The 16,727-nt window shown below is 43.9% G+C and overlaps 1 protein-coding gene across 4 annotated transcripts in view; it reads left to right on the forward strand.

Moving 5' to 3' along the window:
- The window catches only part of SYK (spleen associated tyrosine kinase), a 195,530-nt gene that overhangs the window by 146,644 nt on the left and 32,159 nt on the right, over positions 1 to 16,727 (forward strand). For 3 of the 4 annotated variants that reach the window (XM_029618695.1, XM_029618714.1, XM_029618704.1), the window contains exon 7: positions 12,957 to 13,020. In XM_029618695.1, coding sequence (XP_029474555.1) covers positions 12,957 to 13,020 — 64 coding nt within the window. The remainder of the gene's footprint in view (positions 1 to 12,956; positions 13,021 to 16,727) is intronic. The other variant, XM_029618722.1, reaches the window with a different exon arrangement.

Consider the following 16,727-nt stretch of genomic DNA (forward strand, 5'->3'; position numbering starts at 1 on the left):
AGGGGCCACTGGAAGGGCTTCTAGTTTTTTTTTTAATTTCTCTGCTAATAGTGTGAGCTATTTTCTAATAGAATGCACTATTTGCCAAAATGAAAAACCCCAAAATTTTCAGGATTTTTGGAGTCAGTATGGATTTTTTTTGCTTGAACTTAAATAAACCAAAGATGGGTATTTTGGTTCAAAATGCACATTCATTTCAAACAAATACTACACAGAAAAATGAAAAATATCTTTCACACCCAGCAGAACTCAGTCCCAAGGATCTTGATCATACTCATGTAGGGAGAAATGAATTAACATAGGAGCATCATGACAGTATCCAAGAAACTTGATTACCCCATCTATCAGTTAAAGCAGTGTTTTTCTCCATTCCCTTCTGGAGGCACAATCTAACCAATCGAGTTTTTAGGATTGCCACAATGAATATTCTATGATTGCTGAGAAGATACTGTATATTTATATTAGTTGGTAGATTGAAAAATAATGGCCGAATTTTAAATTGGCCACCGCACATGCCACGAGCATTTTTGAAAAGTGCCTGGCCACACACATAAGTGGTGATACTTGCACAGGGACAGAGGGCCCGCCAGGACAGCAGCCATTAGCCGCTTGTTCCAGGGAAGCGCTTGCCGGCAGCCCGGCCGGTGTGTGTGTAAATTCCTTCTGTTCTTTTTGTTGTTGTTGCTCTGTTAAACTGGTTACCCCTAGTTTACTGTAAACCGGTACGATAAGACCTGGTCTTGAGCATCGGTATATTAAAAGAATTTAAATAAATAAATAAATAATAAATAAATAAGGAGAAGTAAGTAAGAGAAATAAGAAATGAGACAAAGTAGGTTAGGTTTAGGGGTGGGGAAGGAGAGGGGAAGGGGAAGGAAGTTTAGGCAGGGGGTTAGGGAAGTTCCCTCCCAGTCCGCTCCTTAATTGGAGCAGACTGGGAGGGAACTGGGGAAGGCCCGATTGTGTTGCTGCATGAACTTTGCAAAAATTCACACACACCCCCCCCTTGTGCGCATGTGCGTGTGGCCAATGGGTTTTTACAACATGTGCACGCTGGCGAGGGCATGTTATAAAATCGGTGCATCCATGTGCGTGCGCTGGGAACCGCAGTCACATGGATGCATGCGTATGTTTTAAAATCTGTCCCTAACTGTGTAACAAGCAAGTGAATCTGCTTGATAATATAACAGTAGGACTACCACTCTTTCAGCTAATACATCAAGGGGCGGATTTTCAAAGGGTTACGCACGTAACCCCAGAAAATCCGCTCCTGTGAGCGCCGAGCCTATTTTGGATAAGCTCGGCGACGCTGCGCAAGCCCCGGGGCATGCATGTATGTCCCAGGGCTTGAAAAAGGGGGTGGGGCGTGGGCGGGGCCGGAGCCTCCAGGCACAGCGGCCATTTGCCGCTGTGCCCGGGATTGCGGGCCGGCCTTCACCAGCGCATGCAACCTACAAAGGCAGGCGCAACTTAAAAGTTAAAGGAAGGGGGGTTTAGGTAGGGCTGGTGGGGGGGGGGGGGGGGGGGAGGGAATGGAGGAAGGCTGCGCGGCTCGGCGCACGCAAGTTGCACAATTGTGCACCCCCTTGCGCGTGCCGACCCTGGATTTTATAACATGCGCGCCGCTGCACACGCATGTTATAAAATCGGGTGTAGATTTGTGCGCGCCGGGTTGCGTGCACAAATCTATGCCCGTCCGTATTTTTTAAAATCTGGCCCCAATTGTATACTGAATATTCACCTTGGTCCACTTTTATACTTTTTTGCGTTTTTCAGCTATGCAAATAAAAATTGTCTACATAATAACAGGACTCTCCATGAGTGAGCATTTAAAAAGGACTTTAATCCCCCTGAAGCAGAGTTTGAAACATGGATCCGTGTTGGGGTTACTTCTACATTTGATTTATTAAGCTAAGTACATGCTACTTTTTGTGATTGCCGATATATTGGTTACCTCGCTCAATCTTTATGCTTTGGGTCAAGTCAATGTCTACAAAAAATCTTTATTATGTGGAGAATTCTATTTGCATAGCTGAAAACGCAAAAAAAATATAAAAGTAGACCTAGTAAATATTCAGAATACAAATGATATATTAGCTGAAAGATTGGCAGTACTACAAATATAAAAAATTCTTTTCTCTCAAATATGCTCATGAGTATTTTGAATTAGATGACCAGGGACATTGTTCTTTTGATTTTGTGATTTATTTTTTGTTCCTGCATTTAAAATTATTCAGGGGCTATTTTTGGGTGATTGAACTATTAAAAGCTGAAATGAATGACTTTACAGTTTTACCATGTAAAGATGCATTCATTTAAAACAAATGAGTAAAATTTGACAAATAAGAACATTTTAGGTTCATGTAAGAGGAGCCCTCCAAAAATAAATAAGTTGCTTTCCTTTTCACTATGGAAGGGCAAGGAGCAGGACCACATAAAACAAGCACAAGTAAGATTGGAAGTGAGGTAAATCTCAATTTTCAGAAAAGTGTGTTCACGAGGAGCTAACTAAATTGAAAGCAGAGAAAGTGATGGGGCTGGATGGGCTACATCTGAGAGTATTAAGGGAATTTAGAGATGTTCTGATAGCTTGGCTGGCTGAGCTTTTCAATGCTTCTTTAGAGTCTGGAGTAGTTCTAGAGGACTAGATATAGGCGGATGTGGTTCCTTTTCATAAAAATGGAATTAAGAAGGAGGCTGGGAATTACAGACCAATTAGTCTGACCTCTGTGGTAAGTAAATTAATGAAATCACTGATAAAAAAGAGGATAGTACAATTTCTGGAATTCAATCGATTGCAAGATCTGAGGCAGCATGGTTTTACCAGAGGTAGATCTTGTCAGACAAATCTGAACAATTTATTTGATTGGGCAATCAGAGAATTAGATCAAGGGAGAATGTTAGATGTAGTGTACTTCAATTTCAGTAAGGTCTTTAATATGGTCTTGCATAGGCAATTTATATATACAAATTGAGCGTCCTTGGAATAGTCCCCAGAGTGAGTGCCCGATTGGCATAGAAACGGAGTGCACGCCAAGGAGGGGGATGTTACAAGCAGTGTGCCTCAGGGATCAGTCCTTCGACTTTTTTTTTTCAACATTTTTGTCAGTGACAATGTGGAAGGATTGTCAGGAAATGTTTGTCTTTTTGCCAATGATACCAAAATCTGCAACAGGGTAATGTGCCAGGAAAGTGTGAAAAATATGAGGAGAGAGCTAGTGAAGTCAAGAAATGGTCTAGAATCTAGAATTATGCATTTAAGCTGCAACATCCTAAGGGAGAGGTACAGAATGGGGTGAAATTCTTCTAAGGACAAAAGAGCAGATTACATCTGATGATGATAAGGTGCCCTAACAGGTGAATAAAGCAACTGTAAAAGTCAGAAAGCTGCTTGGTTGCAGAAGGAGAGAAATGTTGGGCAATTAAACGGGAGGTGATATTGTCCCTGTATAGGTTCCTGGTGAAACATTTGGTATACTGTGTACTAGGGATGTGAATCGTTTTAGGACGATTAAAATTATCGTCCGATAATTTTAATATCGTCTTAAACCGTTATGGAACACAATACAATACAGATTCTAACGATTTATCGTTATAAATCGTTAGAATCGTGAGCCGGCACACTAAAACCCCCTAAAACCCACCCCCGACCCTTTAAATTAAATCCCCCACCCTCCCGAACCCACCCCCAAATAACTTAAATAACCTGCGGGTCCAGCGGCGGTCCGGAACGGCAGCGGTCCGGAATGGGCTCCTGCTCTGAATCTTGTCGTCTTCAGCCGGCGCCATTTTCCAAAATGGCGCCGAAAAATGGCGGCGGCCATAGATGAAAAAGATTGGACGGCAGGAGGTCCTTCCGGACCCCCGCTGGACTTTTGGCAAGTCTCGTGGGGGTCAGGAGGCCCCCCACAAGCTGGCCAAAAGTTCCTGGAGGTCCAGCGGGGGTCAGGGAGCGATTTCCCGCCACGAATCATTTTCGTACGGAAAATGGCGCCGGCAGGAGATCGACTGCAGGAGGTCGTTCAGCGAGGCGCCGGAACCCTCGCTGAACGACCTCCTGCAGTCGATCTCCTGCCGACGCCATTTTCCGTACGGAAAACGATTCGCGGCGGGAAATCGCTCCCTGACCCCCGCTGGACCTCCAGGAACTTTTGGCCAGCTTGTGGGGGGCCTCCTGACCCCCACGAGACTTGCCAAAAGTCCAGCGGGGGTCCGGAAGGACCTCCTGCCGTCCAATCTTTTTCGTCTATGGCCGCCGCCATTTTTTGGCGCCGTTTTGGAAAATGGCGCCGGCTGAAGACGACAAGATTCAGAGCAGGAGCCCGTTCCGGACCGCTGCCGTTCCGGACCGCCGCTGGACCCGCAGGTTATTTAAGTTATTGGGGGGGGGTTCGGGAGGGTGGGGGATTTAATTTAAAGGGTCGGGGGTGGGTTTTAGGGGGTTTTAATGTGCCGGTTTTTCGATTTTTCGATTTTTCAACGATTTTTATTAACGATTTTTTCACGATATTTTACCCCCCCAAACGGCAACAATACGATTCCCTCCCCCTCCCAGCCGAAATCGATCGTTAAGACGATCGAGGACACGATTCACATCCCTACTGTGTACAATTCAGGAGACTGCACCTTAAAGGATACAAACTATTGTTTATTTCCCTCCCTCCCTACCCCTCTACCCACCCACTCCTGGCTTTACTTTCGTATATACTCTTCCTTGGTGTCCTAAATAATTAGCTTCAATTACCTCACCCCCAATTACTTAGTAGTTCCTTACAGCCTAGACATAACTTATACTGTCATATTGCTTGTTAATTTGCTTTGCATACTCTGCCTATTGATCTTTACTGGATAACACATATTTTTAGTTCAAATTCCTATTAAAAATCTTTGCTAGGGACTAACCATACCTTACCTAATCTTTAGGATTTTAATTAATCAGAGAGAATGGCTTTAATTCAATGCAACAATTGTGGTGCTTATATCCAAAGGCCTATCATTTGGAGAACCAAGGGCTGTCCCTTTTGCCTTCAGCTGTCTAAAATTAAAATGGAGCTGATCCATCTAAGGGAACAATTGGATTGGATTCAGTTAACCTCCTCTTCCTTGAAACATCATCTGTCACCCATTTCCCATAGCGGTTATGGAATCCCAGGAAAAAATATTTTACAGTGGGCTTAGGTAGATCTAGACATGTGACAATAGGGCACCCACCTTCCCCAAGTTTACAGCAACTTGTGCCTCAACACCCACCCCCACTCCCACAGAGTTATCAGACATCTAGGATTCAAAAATCCAGAATCAACTGGATAACAGTAGGTTCTGGCAGAATAAGACCTGTGACGGACATTCGAATCAGCTCAAAGAAACAGAAAAGGTTCCTAGGAAGTACAACATAGCAAGGGAGAAAAATTGGAAAGCTATGACTACAAATGCTCACAGTTTGGACAATAAAATCCCAGACCAACAGGCCTTAATGGTGGAGGCAGACTTGGATGTTGTTGCTGTCATGGAGACATGGTTCACGGCCATACCGGGCTATAATTTGTTAAGGAATGACAGAAAGGACAAAAATGGGGAAGGAGTAGCACTTTAAGTCAAAAATAATATCCAAGCAACTGAACTGCAAGGAAAGTGGGGTAGAGAAGAAGCATTATGGGCCATCCTAAAATAAAGATGACAGTACATCCATTTTTACTGGAGTGGTGTACAGGCCTCCGACTCAAATGGAAGAACTAGACAGAGATCTGAAGGGAAGTGTTGATTGTTGGTGATTTTAATCTGCCGGACATGGACTGGAGAATCCTTTCTGCTGAATCTATCAGAAGTAGAGATAGTGGATGCCCTGCAAGGGGCTCTGTTCAAACAAATGGTAATGGAACCCACGAGGGAGGGAGTTTTAGTTGACCTAGTGCTCACTAATGGGGATAATGTCTCTAATGTCCCAGTGGGTGCCCACCTCAGCACCAATGATCATCAAACATCATTGTTTGATATTGAAAATAGAATCCAGAGAAATGTCACAAAGACCCAAGTTTTGAACTTCAAAAAACAGACTTTGTCGAAATGGGGACATATCTGGAGGCAGAACTTGAAGACTGGGAGAAAATGGGAGAGGTCAAACAGTGGGAGAAACTAAAAGGAGCAATTACAAAAGCAACAAATCTGTATGTTAGAAAAGTAAACAAAAGTAAGAGAAATAAGAATCCAATCTGGTTCACAAAGGAGGTGGCTGATGTAAGAAAAGCAAAAAAAACAGCTTTTAAGAAATATAAAGAATCCCAAAAAGTAGAACACAGGGAGGATTATCTGGCGAAACTGAGGGAGATGAAAAAAGTAATCAAGAAAGCAAAAAGTCAGGCAGTGGAAAGGATTACCAAGGAGATAAAGTGAGGTGACAAAACATTTTCAGATATATCAGAGAAAGGAGAAAGGTACATAGTGGTATAGTGAAATTGAAAGGGGATAAGGAGAGAGATGATGAATTAGCAGAAATATTAAACAAATACTTCAGTTCAGTGTTTACTAAAGAAGACCCTGGAGAAGGACCGTCACTTGTTATCAAGACTGTAGAAGGGGGTGGAGTAGACAAAACTCCATGTACGGAAGACAATGTATGGGAAGAGCTAAGAAAACTGAACATGGACAAAGCCATGAAGCCTGATATGGTTCACCCCAGAATACAGATGTGCTGGTGGGTCTATTGTGTGACCTGTTCAATAGATCTTTGGAAAAGGGTATAGTGCCCAGTGACTGGAGAAGAGCGGTGGTGGTCCCGCTTCACAAGAGTGGGAGCAGAGAAGAGGCTGGAAACTACAGGCCAGTTAGCATGGATTCACAAGGGGAAGTCCTGTCAGACAAATCTAATGGATTTCTTTGATGGGGTGACAAGAGAACTGGATCAGGGAAGAGCGCTCGATGTAATGTACTTGGATTATAGTAAAGCTTTTGATACGGTCCCACAAAGAAGACTCATCAACAAAATGAGAAGCTTGGGAGTCAGCTCCAAGGTGTTGGCGTGGATTACAAACTGGTTGACAGATAGAAGACAACGGGTGATGGTAAATGGAACCTTCTCTGAAGAGAGAATGGTGTTAAGTGGAGTGCCACAGGGATCGGTGTTGGGACCAGTTCTGTTCAACATCTTCGTGAGCGACATTGCGGAAGGGATAGAAGGTAAAATTTGTCTATTTGTGGATGATACTAAGATCTGCAACAGAGTGGACATGCCGAAGGAGTACAGAGAATGAGATAGAGAGGTTGAAGATATGGCAGCTGGGATTCAATGCCAAGAAATGAAGAATCATGCTTCTGGGGTGTGGTAATCCGAAAGAACTATATGCGTTGGGGGGTAAAGGGCTGATGTGCACAGAGCAGGAGAGAGACCTTGAGATGATAGTGTCTAATGACCTGAAGTCGACGAAGCAGTGTGACACAGCGATAGTCAAAGTCAGAAGAATGCTGGGCTGCATAGAGAGGAATATCTAGTAAGAAAAGGGGCGTGATAATCCCCTTGTGTCCTTGGTGAGGCCTCTCCTGGAATACTGTGTTCAGTTCCGGAGACATATCTCAAAGGAGACAGAGACATGATGGAGGTGGTCCAGAATAGGCCGACCAAAATGGTGGGTGGTCTCCATTGAATGACTTATGAGGAGAGGTTGAAGAACCTGAATATGTATACCCTGGAAGAGAGGAGGAGCAGGGGTGATATGGTACAGACCTTCAGATACTTGAAAGGTTTTAATGATCCATGGTCGTCAACAAACCTTTTCCAGTTGAAACAATTTAGTAGAATTAGGGGTCACGGAGCAGCAGTTACTACCCTTAAGAGAAACATGGGGGTAACCTGCACTGAGCGGCAGTTACTACCTTGGGAACTTACTGGGCAGACTAGATGGACCATTTTGGTCTTTTTCTGCCATCATTACTATGTTACTATGTTAAACTGGTTGGAGTCTGTCCAGAGAGTGGCTACTAAAATGGTCAGTGGTATTTATTTTAAAGCATATGGGGAGATATGATAGAGCATTTAAATACCTCCAAGGTTTCTTACACATGAGGCAAGCCTCTTTCAAAGGAAAGGAGGCTATAGGACAAAGGGTCATGGGATGAGGGTGAAAGGTAATATTTCTTTACTGAGAGGGTAGTAGATGCATGGAACAGCCTCCCAGTGGAGGTGATGGAGACAGAAACAGCATCTGAATTTGAGAAAGCATGAGATAAACACAGGGGATCTCTGAAAGAGTGATGGGATGTGTAAAGCTAAATTAATTGGGTGGATAGGCAGTCTAGATAGGCCACTCAGTCTTTCTCTGCATCATGTTTCTTTCTTCTTCTATGCAGATTGCCACAAATTGGAACTTATTCAAAGGAGAGAGGTCTTGGTGGATGTAGAAGTATTGTCCACTATAGGTCTGATCACTTCACTGATTGAATAGGGCATGTAGCTAGACCAAAGACCACCATTAAGTTGATCTTCTGCACCTCAGTCATTTGGTCCATGTTAGACTTTATGATACTCAAGACTAGTTTGCTACCTGACAAAGTAACTGCGGGGTTATTAGGCCCAAGTGCACTGATACCCTGCTTGCCACCACTGCCAACTTACTAATCCTCAGGAAGCCAATGAAAGTAGAGGAAAAGGCTGTTCTAAAGAGTACTGCCTTCCTTGAACTCTAAGGTAGGAATGCAAAGACAACATGCTAAAGGCAAAGCAGCTCCTCATGCGTAACCTGTCAATGGGAGTCCATCAAGGACCCTGCTTCTTGCATCCCCATCATGATCTTTATTACTTTGAATATGTGTACCAAATTGGGCCAAACTTTTGCTTTGATAAAGAATGCTAGTCCTGCTAACTGAGTGTGCACCATTCTCCTAAAGATGTCCTACTGCTTAACTTCTAGAATGTAACTGATCACCAGAGATTTGGAGAACAAACCACTCCACCAGCAGTGGTTGTGGAAGAATATTGACATTCTGCTATATTCTCTGATGTATGCTCTCCAGATAGCAGGCACAATGGATCAACAGAGCAGTTCCCATTCTGGGTTCTGAAGTACCATATACTATATGTTCCTGGAATGGTTATTGCACTGCATTCCCCCCTTGGAGCCAGCCAGCTAAACAAGGATGACTTACTAGAGAGAGAATCAGCACTCTTATTACAGGTAGCATAAAATAAACTCCCACATGAGCTCAGAGACCAATGGGCATTTAGTGGACTGGTGGTTAATAGGGATGTGAATCGTGTCCTCGATCGTCTTAACGATCGATTTCGGCTGGGAGGGGGAGGGAATCGTATTGTTGCCGTTTGGGGGGGTAAAATATCGTGAAAAATCGTTAAAAATCGTGAAAAATCGAAAAATCGAAAAAACCGGCACATTAAAACCCCCTAAAACCCACCCCCGACCCTTTAAATTAAATCCCCCACCCTCCCGAACCCCCCCCAAATAACTTAACCTGCGGGTCGTTAAAAATCGAAAAATCGGCACATTAAAACCCCCTAAACCCACCCCCGACCCTTTAAATTAAATCCCCCACCCTCCCGAACCCCCCCCAAATAACTTAAATAACCTGCGGGTCCAGCGGCGGTCCGGAACGGCAGCGGTCCGGAACGGGCTCCTGCTCCTGAATCTTGTCGTCTTCAGCCGGCGCCATTTTCCAAAATGGCGCCGAAAAATGGCGGCGGCCATAGACGAAAAAGATTGGACGGCAGGAGGTCCTTCCGGACCCCCGCTGGACTTTTGGCAAGTCTCGTGGGGGTCAGGAGGCCCCCCACAAGCTGGCCAAAAGTTCCTGGAGGTCCAGCGGGGGTCAGGGAGCGATTTCCCGCCGCAAATCGTTTTCGTACGGAAAATGGCGCCAGCCATACGCGTATGGCCGGCGCCATTTTCCGTACGGAAAATGGCGCCGGCAGGAGATCGACTGCAGGAGGTCGTTCAGCGAGGCGCCGGAACCCTCGCTGAACGACCTCCTGCAGTCGATCTCCTGCCGGCGCCATTTTCCGTACGAAAACGATTCGCGGCGGGAAATCGCTCCCTGACCCCCGCTGGACCTCCAGGAACTTTTGGCCAGCTTGTGGGGGGCCTCCTGACCCCCACGAGACTTGCCAAAAGTCCAGCGGGGGTCCGGAAGGACCTCCTGCCGTCCAATCTTTTTCGTCTATGGCCGCCGCCATTTTTCGGCGCCATTTTGGAAAATGGCGCCGGCTGAAGACGACAAGATTCAGGAGCAGGAGCCCGTTCCGGACCGCTGCCGTTCCGGACCGCTGCTGGACCCGCAGGTTATTTAAGTTATTGGGGGGGGGTTCGGGAGGGTGGGGGATTTAATTTAAAGGGTCGGGGGTGGGTTTTAGGGGGTTTTAGTGTGCCGGCTCACGATTCTAACGATTTATAACGATAAATCGTTAGAATCTGTATTGTATTGTGTTCCATAACGGTTTAAGACGATATTAAAATTATCGGACGATAATTTTAATCGTCCTAAAACGATTCACATCCCTAGTGGTTAATGACTTCTATCACAGCAGAGTTATCACACCAGAATATCACCCTCCTATCACCCAATTGTTTGCCTCAATCATGCAAAGACGCCACAAAGAGGAACAGCTCCATAAAGATACCTTGCCTGGTACCTGGTGCACTCCACCTACCCTCGGCTGACCAACTAGACCAGATGTCTCCTGATTTTCCCCCCAGCTGCAGAACATAGGTTCTCAAGATGTGCCATTTATGTCTATGTGGTCTGTGCCATTGTCATACCAGGGACCACTGGAAGGGGAGAAGGAAATGGCACATTGGGGCAGTGAATCTGGGCATGGACATCCTGTTACAGGTGGTGTTCATGTTCTTCAGCACAATGACCACCCATTTCACTAAGACATTTAGAAATAGATCAACATGCACCAAATTGTTGAAGGGGCCATGACTCTCGAAAGCTAGTTACAAATGTATTACCTTTATTTCATGGCTCCATTGCTATGGAATTGTTTTCCGACAGAGATTATGACTTACTTAAATTACTTCAGTTTTAGGAAAAAATTTGAATACATGACTGTTCCCTGTTTCTTAAGGGAATTATGTGAGGATGTTGGGGATTATGGGTGTCATGTGAGAGTTGCTGTGGAAAAATAAGGTAGGAGATTTATTTAGATGCATATCATTTTTTATTTTGTTCCAAATTGCAGGTGATTAAATGTTGATTGGGAAACAAGTTTAGGAGTTATCTGTAAATAAGAGGAAGATCCCTGGAGTTTGATGATGATTGAACTGTAACACTATATAGGTACATATCTTGGAAAGGAGATACAATAAACAATATTCACAAAAGAAAAGCAATTCAATAAAAAAAATACAACACAGTTTGAAAAAAACCCAACCTCTTAAAAGACAGGAAATTATGGGTCAGCCCTGTAGCTCAGTGGTACATGTGGGAAAGTTGGGTTTGATTACTGAACCTGGCTTCTGCTCCTCAAGGTAGCTGGGATTGGGGAAGCTGCAAACAGAAAATATACAGGCTAAAAGCATTCTTGCACTTTGCACCTGCTATTTTGTAGAAGACAATGGAGGTTAAAATACCATGCATGCATTTGAAAATGCCAGATCCACAAGCTGTTTTACTCTCCTAACTTAAACATGCCCAGAAGAATGCCCTTGTTAATGTGTCTAAAAGTACACATTATGAACCCCATGTATGTTCTAAGGAGGGCAGACAGACCAATTTGTTGACTTGAAAATTACGCTCTACATTGTGTATGTGCTTTTAGTTTGCAGGGTGGATTTTAGATGTTTCATCTGCTAGCCTTCTGCCATCTTGGAACTTGATAATGGACCTGAGGGCATGATTTTGGCATGAAAAATTTGGCACCAGGATACTTTTGAAAATATATATTTCAAGAAAAATGGTGCATTTTAAAATTGCAGTAACACTAAGAGGAGACAAATTCAGGGAATATTAGCAGGCATTTTTCAAAATTTTTCAAGAGTTCTTTCCTTTCATAAACTTGATATACATTGAATTAGGCATGCAGAGTAGAGATGTGCTTTTGTTGGAAATGAAATGGGAAATTTCCATAAAATGTTCTATTGCATGTCTTTTTGTTTTCAGATTAAATGAAAGAAAAATGCATTTTCTATTGAGTTCATTTTGTTTCATTTTCTAAATCTTCAAGCCCCACCCCTGCCTTGAAATGAACAAGAAAAAACTCATCAGGACCTCTCCTCATCCACTCTGTCCCCCAGAGCCTCCACCTTCAGCTTCTTATCCCATTTGTTTGTGGAAAAGAGCAGGAACAACCCCCAGTCTCTCCTGCCCCATTAGTACTATATCCAAAATAACATCGGATGGCCTAAGGCCTGCACCAGTTTAGAGAACGCCAAATCACTTCTGCACCCTTTATTTATCCACAGACAGAGTGAGAGGCTGGTAAAGGGGGGAGGGGGGAGGAGATAAAACGACTTACATTTCATGGTCATCCATCTACCATTGATATTTACTAAATTCAGACCCAAGCTTTTCCACTTTTTGTTTCTATTTGCCGCATCTGAAGGAAAATATATTCTTTTCAAAGAAGATGATTTCAGTGCGCACCAATGTTCTCCAGAGAACCATAAACAACCAGAAAGGAAGACAAATGTTTGCCTAGAGCATCTCTGAAAATGAAAATACTATATATATATAAAATTTTAATGCTACACATGAAAAATTTGTGCATAAGCCATTAAAGTAAAAGAGCTTTCAAATATTTGCTGTACTTGTTATGCTTCTATTGCTTTTGTTTGTAGCTTTGCTAAAGAATAACTAAAAAAATAATCTTGGCTTTACTCTCCAGTTCATTGTGAACCTAAACCTTTCTTGCATCAGTACTACACTGATATGAACTTAATCAAAATATCTATCAGAGGATAGAAAGATTCCATGCTGTAAAATGAAATAATCGATCTGTGTTGCTTCAATCATAGCAGGACACTGTTGCTCGGTCTAGCAGTCTGAAAAATGAATACATGCGCTGTGGGGTAGAGCAAGGTAGGCAAAATATATCTTATTTCACTGATCCTATTTATTTTGGTGGTGATGATAAATGTGTTAGCACTCAGACAATACTGCAGAATTTATAATAGTTGGTTTTTTTTTTTTTAACTCTTCCATTTAGTTTATTGCCCTACTAAAATGCTTTCAGGACGATATGGTATTTGTAATTGCTTTACTGCTGACAGACGGGCCGATACAGTAAAGTCTGCGGGAGAGCGGGCGAACGCCCACTCTCCCGGCGCGTGCACCGGCCACTCGCCGGTGTGCACGATTCAGTATTTAAATTAGGTCCAGTGGTAGATCTGGGTAAAAGGAGGCGCTAGGGACACTAGCGCGTCCCTAGCTCCTCCTTTTTGACAGGAGCAGCGGCTGTCAGCGGGTTTGACAGCCGACGCTTAATTTTGCCAGCGTCGGTTCTCGAGCCCGCTGACAGCCACGGGTTCGGAAACCGGACGCCGGCAAAATTGAGCGTCCGGTTTTCAGCCCGACAGCATGGGCCGAATTCAAATTTATTTATTTTTTTTACTTTTTTTACTTTTCGGGACCGCCGACTTAATATCGCTATGATATTAATTCGGAGGGTGCACAGAAAAGCAGTTTTTACTTCTTTTCTGTGCACTTTCCCGCTAATTTCTGAAAGTAAAATGTGCGGCTTGGCTGCACATTTTACTTTCTGTATCCCACGCGCATACCTAATAGGGCCATCAACATGCATTTGCAAGTTGAGGGCACTATTAGGTGCCGCGGGTTGGATGCGCGTTTTCCTCCCCTTACTGAATAAGGGGTAAGTGAAAATGAGCGTCCAATAGCAGGCTAACAGTGCGCTCCATCGGAGCGCACTGTACTGTATCGGCCTGAGAGTGAGGGCAGTTTTCAAAAGCCGTTTATGCAGGTAAACGACTACTTCCTCAGCAGGTGTTGCTTTGCTTTGTAAAGTTTCTGTAGATTAATAAACCAGTATCAAAGATAACAAGAGAATGAAAATTCAGTGGATACTTTACTACATTGGAATACAAAAACAACTGGTAAGATGTGCATTGTTGGCTGTAATATTGTGAAATTTGCTGTTGGTCAAACACAAAGGGCTCAGTTTTCAGTAGTTTTCTTTTTCTGTGCTTACATCAATAAAAAAAAAAAAAATAGGACACCAAGTCTCTTGAGAAGGAAATGTATTTTTAATGCAAGTTTCGCTGTAATTAAATTATTCCTTTATTTATTTATTTTAAACATTTGTATTCATCATAATCCATACAAGTTTGAGAGTAGATCACAATCAATACATTCAGTTTATAATAGTAAACCAATACAGTGACAAGCGAACATAAAGCAGAGCCTAAACATATTTCAGACCTATAGCTAGAACAAGGGTGGCATTCATTTCTCTCACATTCTGGGAGAATAGTAAGCCCTTCACCTTTAATCTAAGATAAGTAGTCAACTTCCTTCTGAAGCTCACATGAGAGGGAGCTCCACAAGACAGGAACAATTACTGAAAAAGCCCTCTCAAATGATAGAACTAACAGGGCCTTCCCAGCCAAGCATAAAGGACAAGAGGTCACAAAAGGCATCAAGACCTTCCTTAAATAACAAGGGCCATTGCCATGAATGGCTTTAAGAATCATAGTGAGTACTTTAAATTGAATTTGTAACACATGGAGATGTTTGAGAATGGGTGTAATCCTGTCCCGAAGCCTAATACCACAAACTGGCCTAGCTGATATATTTATTTGCATCAACTGTAGTACGCAGAGCAATGATTTCAGAAGCCCCAAGTAAGCACTGCAATTGTCAAGAAAAATTCAAACCAGTGACTACACAACTGTGCAAAAATCTGCCTTGCTCAAGATGTAATGCAGCCGCCTCACTGAGAAGTTTATAAAAGGCAAAGGCTGCTGCAGTGTTTATCTGACTCCCAATTGAAAGTCTCTCACTGGGGAAAATGAAAGGTTACCAATTTTTAACCGTGTAAGATTGCTTGGAGGAGGTGAGCAATCCACCCAAAGGACCACAGTCTTCTGGAACTTGAGCAGAAACTTATTAGACACCACCCTGGAACTTGTGGCCTCCATGCTGCTAATTATCACAATCTTGTGATAAAAGAGCCCTATCCATATTGTAAGACGTGCACACACAAGAGAAAAAGATTAGGAGAAAGTCCGTAGAATGCACTATGGACCAGCAGAGAGATTTTGAAAAGGATATGGAATAAAAGTTCGAAAACTAGATGATATATGTGTGGTCATATATATCTACTTTTCACATATACATGAGAGCTGATTAGGCAGTAATATTTAGGGCCGGATTTTAAAAGGGTTATGCGCATAAGGTAGGCGCGTAACCCTTTTAAACCCCCCCCCCATGCATGCTCCGAGCCTATTTTGCATAGGCTCGGTGGCACGCGCAAACCCCGGGACGCGCAAGGGGGGCGTGTCGGGGGCGTGTCAGGTGGGCGGCGTGAATTTCAGGGCGTTCCAGGGGGCGTGTTGGGGGCATGGCGCCGGCCCGGGGGCAAGGTCGAGGCCTCCGACCAGCCCCGGGTTGGGTGATGGGGCGCAGAGGTAGGGGGAAGGTTTAGATAGGGCCGGGGGGGTGGGTTAGGGAGGGGAAGGGAAGGTACGGGGGGGCTAGAAGGAAAGTTCCCTCCGAGGCCCTGATTATGGGGCAAGGGTGAAGACCCATGGATTGGGTATGGCTGAAAGGAGCTGGTCTTTTTTTTTTTTTTTTTTGTGGACCTGGGAGAGATGCTGAATGAACTGGGAGGGGGGTCAGCACACTAATTGTTTGCACAGGGCAGCCAAAAAGCTAGCACCGGCCCGGATTAAAAAATAAGGGGAAGATTTTATAAATCTACGAGCATGCGAACAAAAGTACGCTGGATTTTATAAGATATGCGCGCAGCGCGCACAGGGCTCGGAGCGCGCAAGTTGCACAAATGTGCACCGCCTTGCGCGCGCCGACCCCGGATTTTATAAGATACGCGCGCGTAGATTTATAAAATCTACCCCTTATTTTTTAATCCGGGCCGGTGCTAGCTTTTTGGCTGCCCTGTGCAAACAATTAGTGTGCTGACCCCCCTCCCAGTTCATTCAGCCTCTCTCCCAGGTCCACAAAAAAAAAAAAAAAAAAGACCAGCTCCTTTCAGCCATACCCAATCCATGGGTCTTCACCCTTGCCCCAAAATCCATGGCCAGTGCAAGAGGATTAGATGCCCTAGGCAAACCTTATAGCCTTTGCACAACACACCCCTTCCCCCAACCATCCTTGGCCCACTCCACACACACACACAGTTAAGAGTTATGCATTTATAACATTTTACATTTTATAGGATTCCAAGACAGAAAAATCACTTACATTATATTTACATGCACTGCTGTGATGCCAACCAGAAATCCCTGCAAAAGAAAACACTTGGAACCCATATGGTGAGATCATAAGAACCTGCCATACTGGGTCAGACCAAGGGTCCATCAAGCCCAGCATCCTGTTTCCAACAGTGGCCAATCCAGGTATTAGGCCTGCTGTGTGTTGTGTGTGGGCTTGACCCTCTGCAAAGCCTAAAACACTAATACACTTCCTGTTAGAATACCTCACCTTATTAACACATGCAGAACATAGACAGACCTCACAAAATACAGAATAGAGCAACTGTAAAGTAGAAATACAAATATGACAAAACCTGAACTGAAAACCACAGGAAGCAG

Source organism: Rhinatrema bivittatum, chromosome 1, assembly GCF_901001135.1.
Source record: "Rhinatrema bivittatum chromosome 1, aRhiBiv1.1, whole genome shotgun sequence".
Lineage (NCBI taxonomy): Eukaryota > Metazoa > Chordata > Amphibia > Gymnophiona > Rhinatrematidae > Rhinatrema > Rhinatrema bivittatum.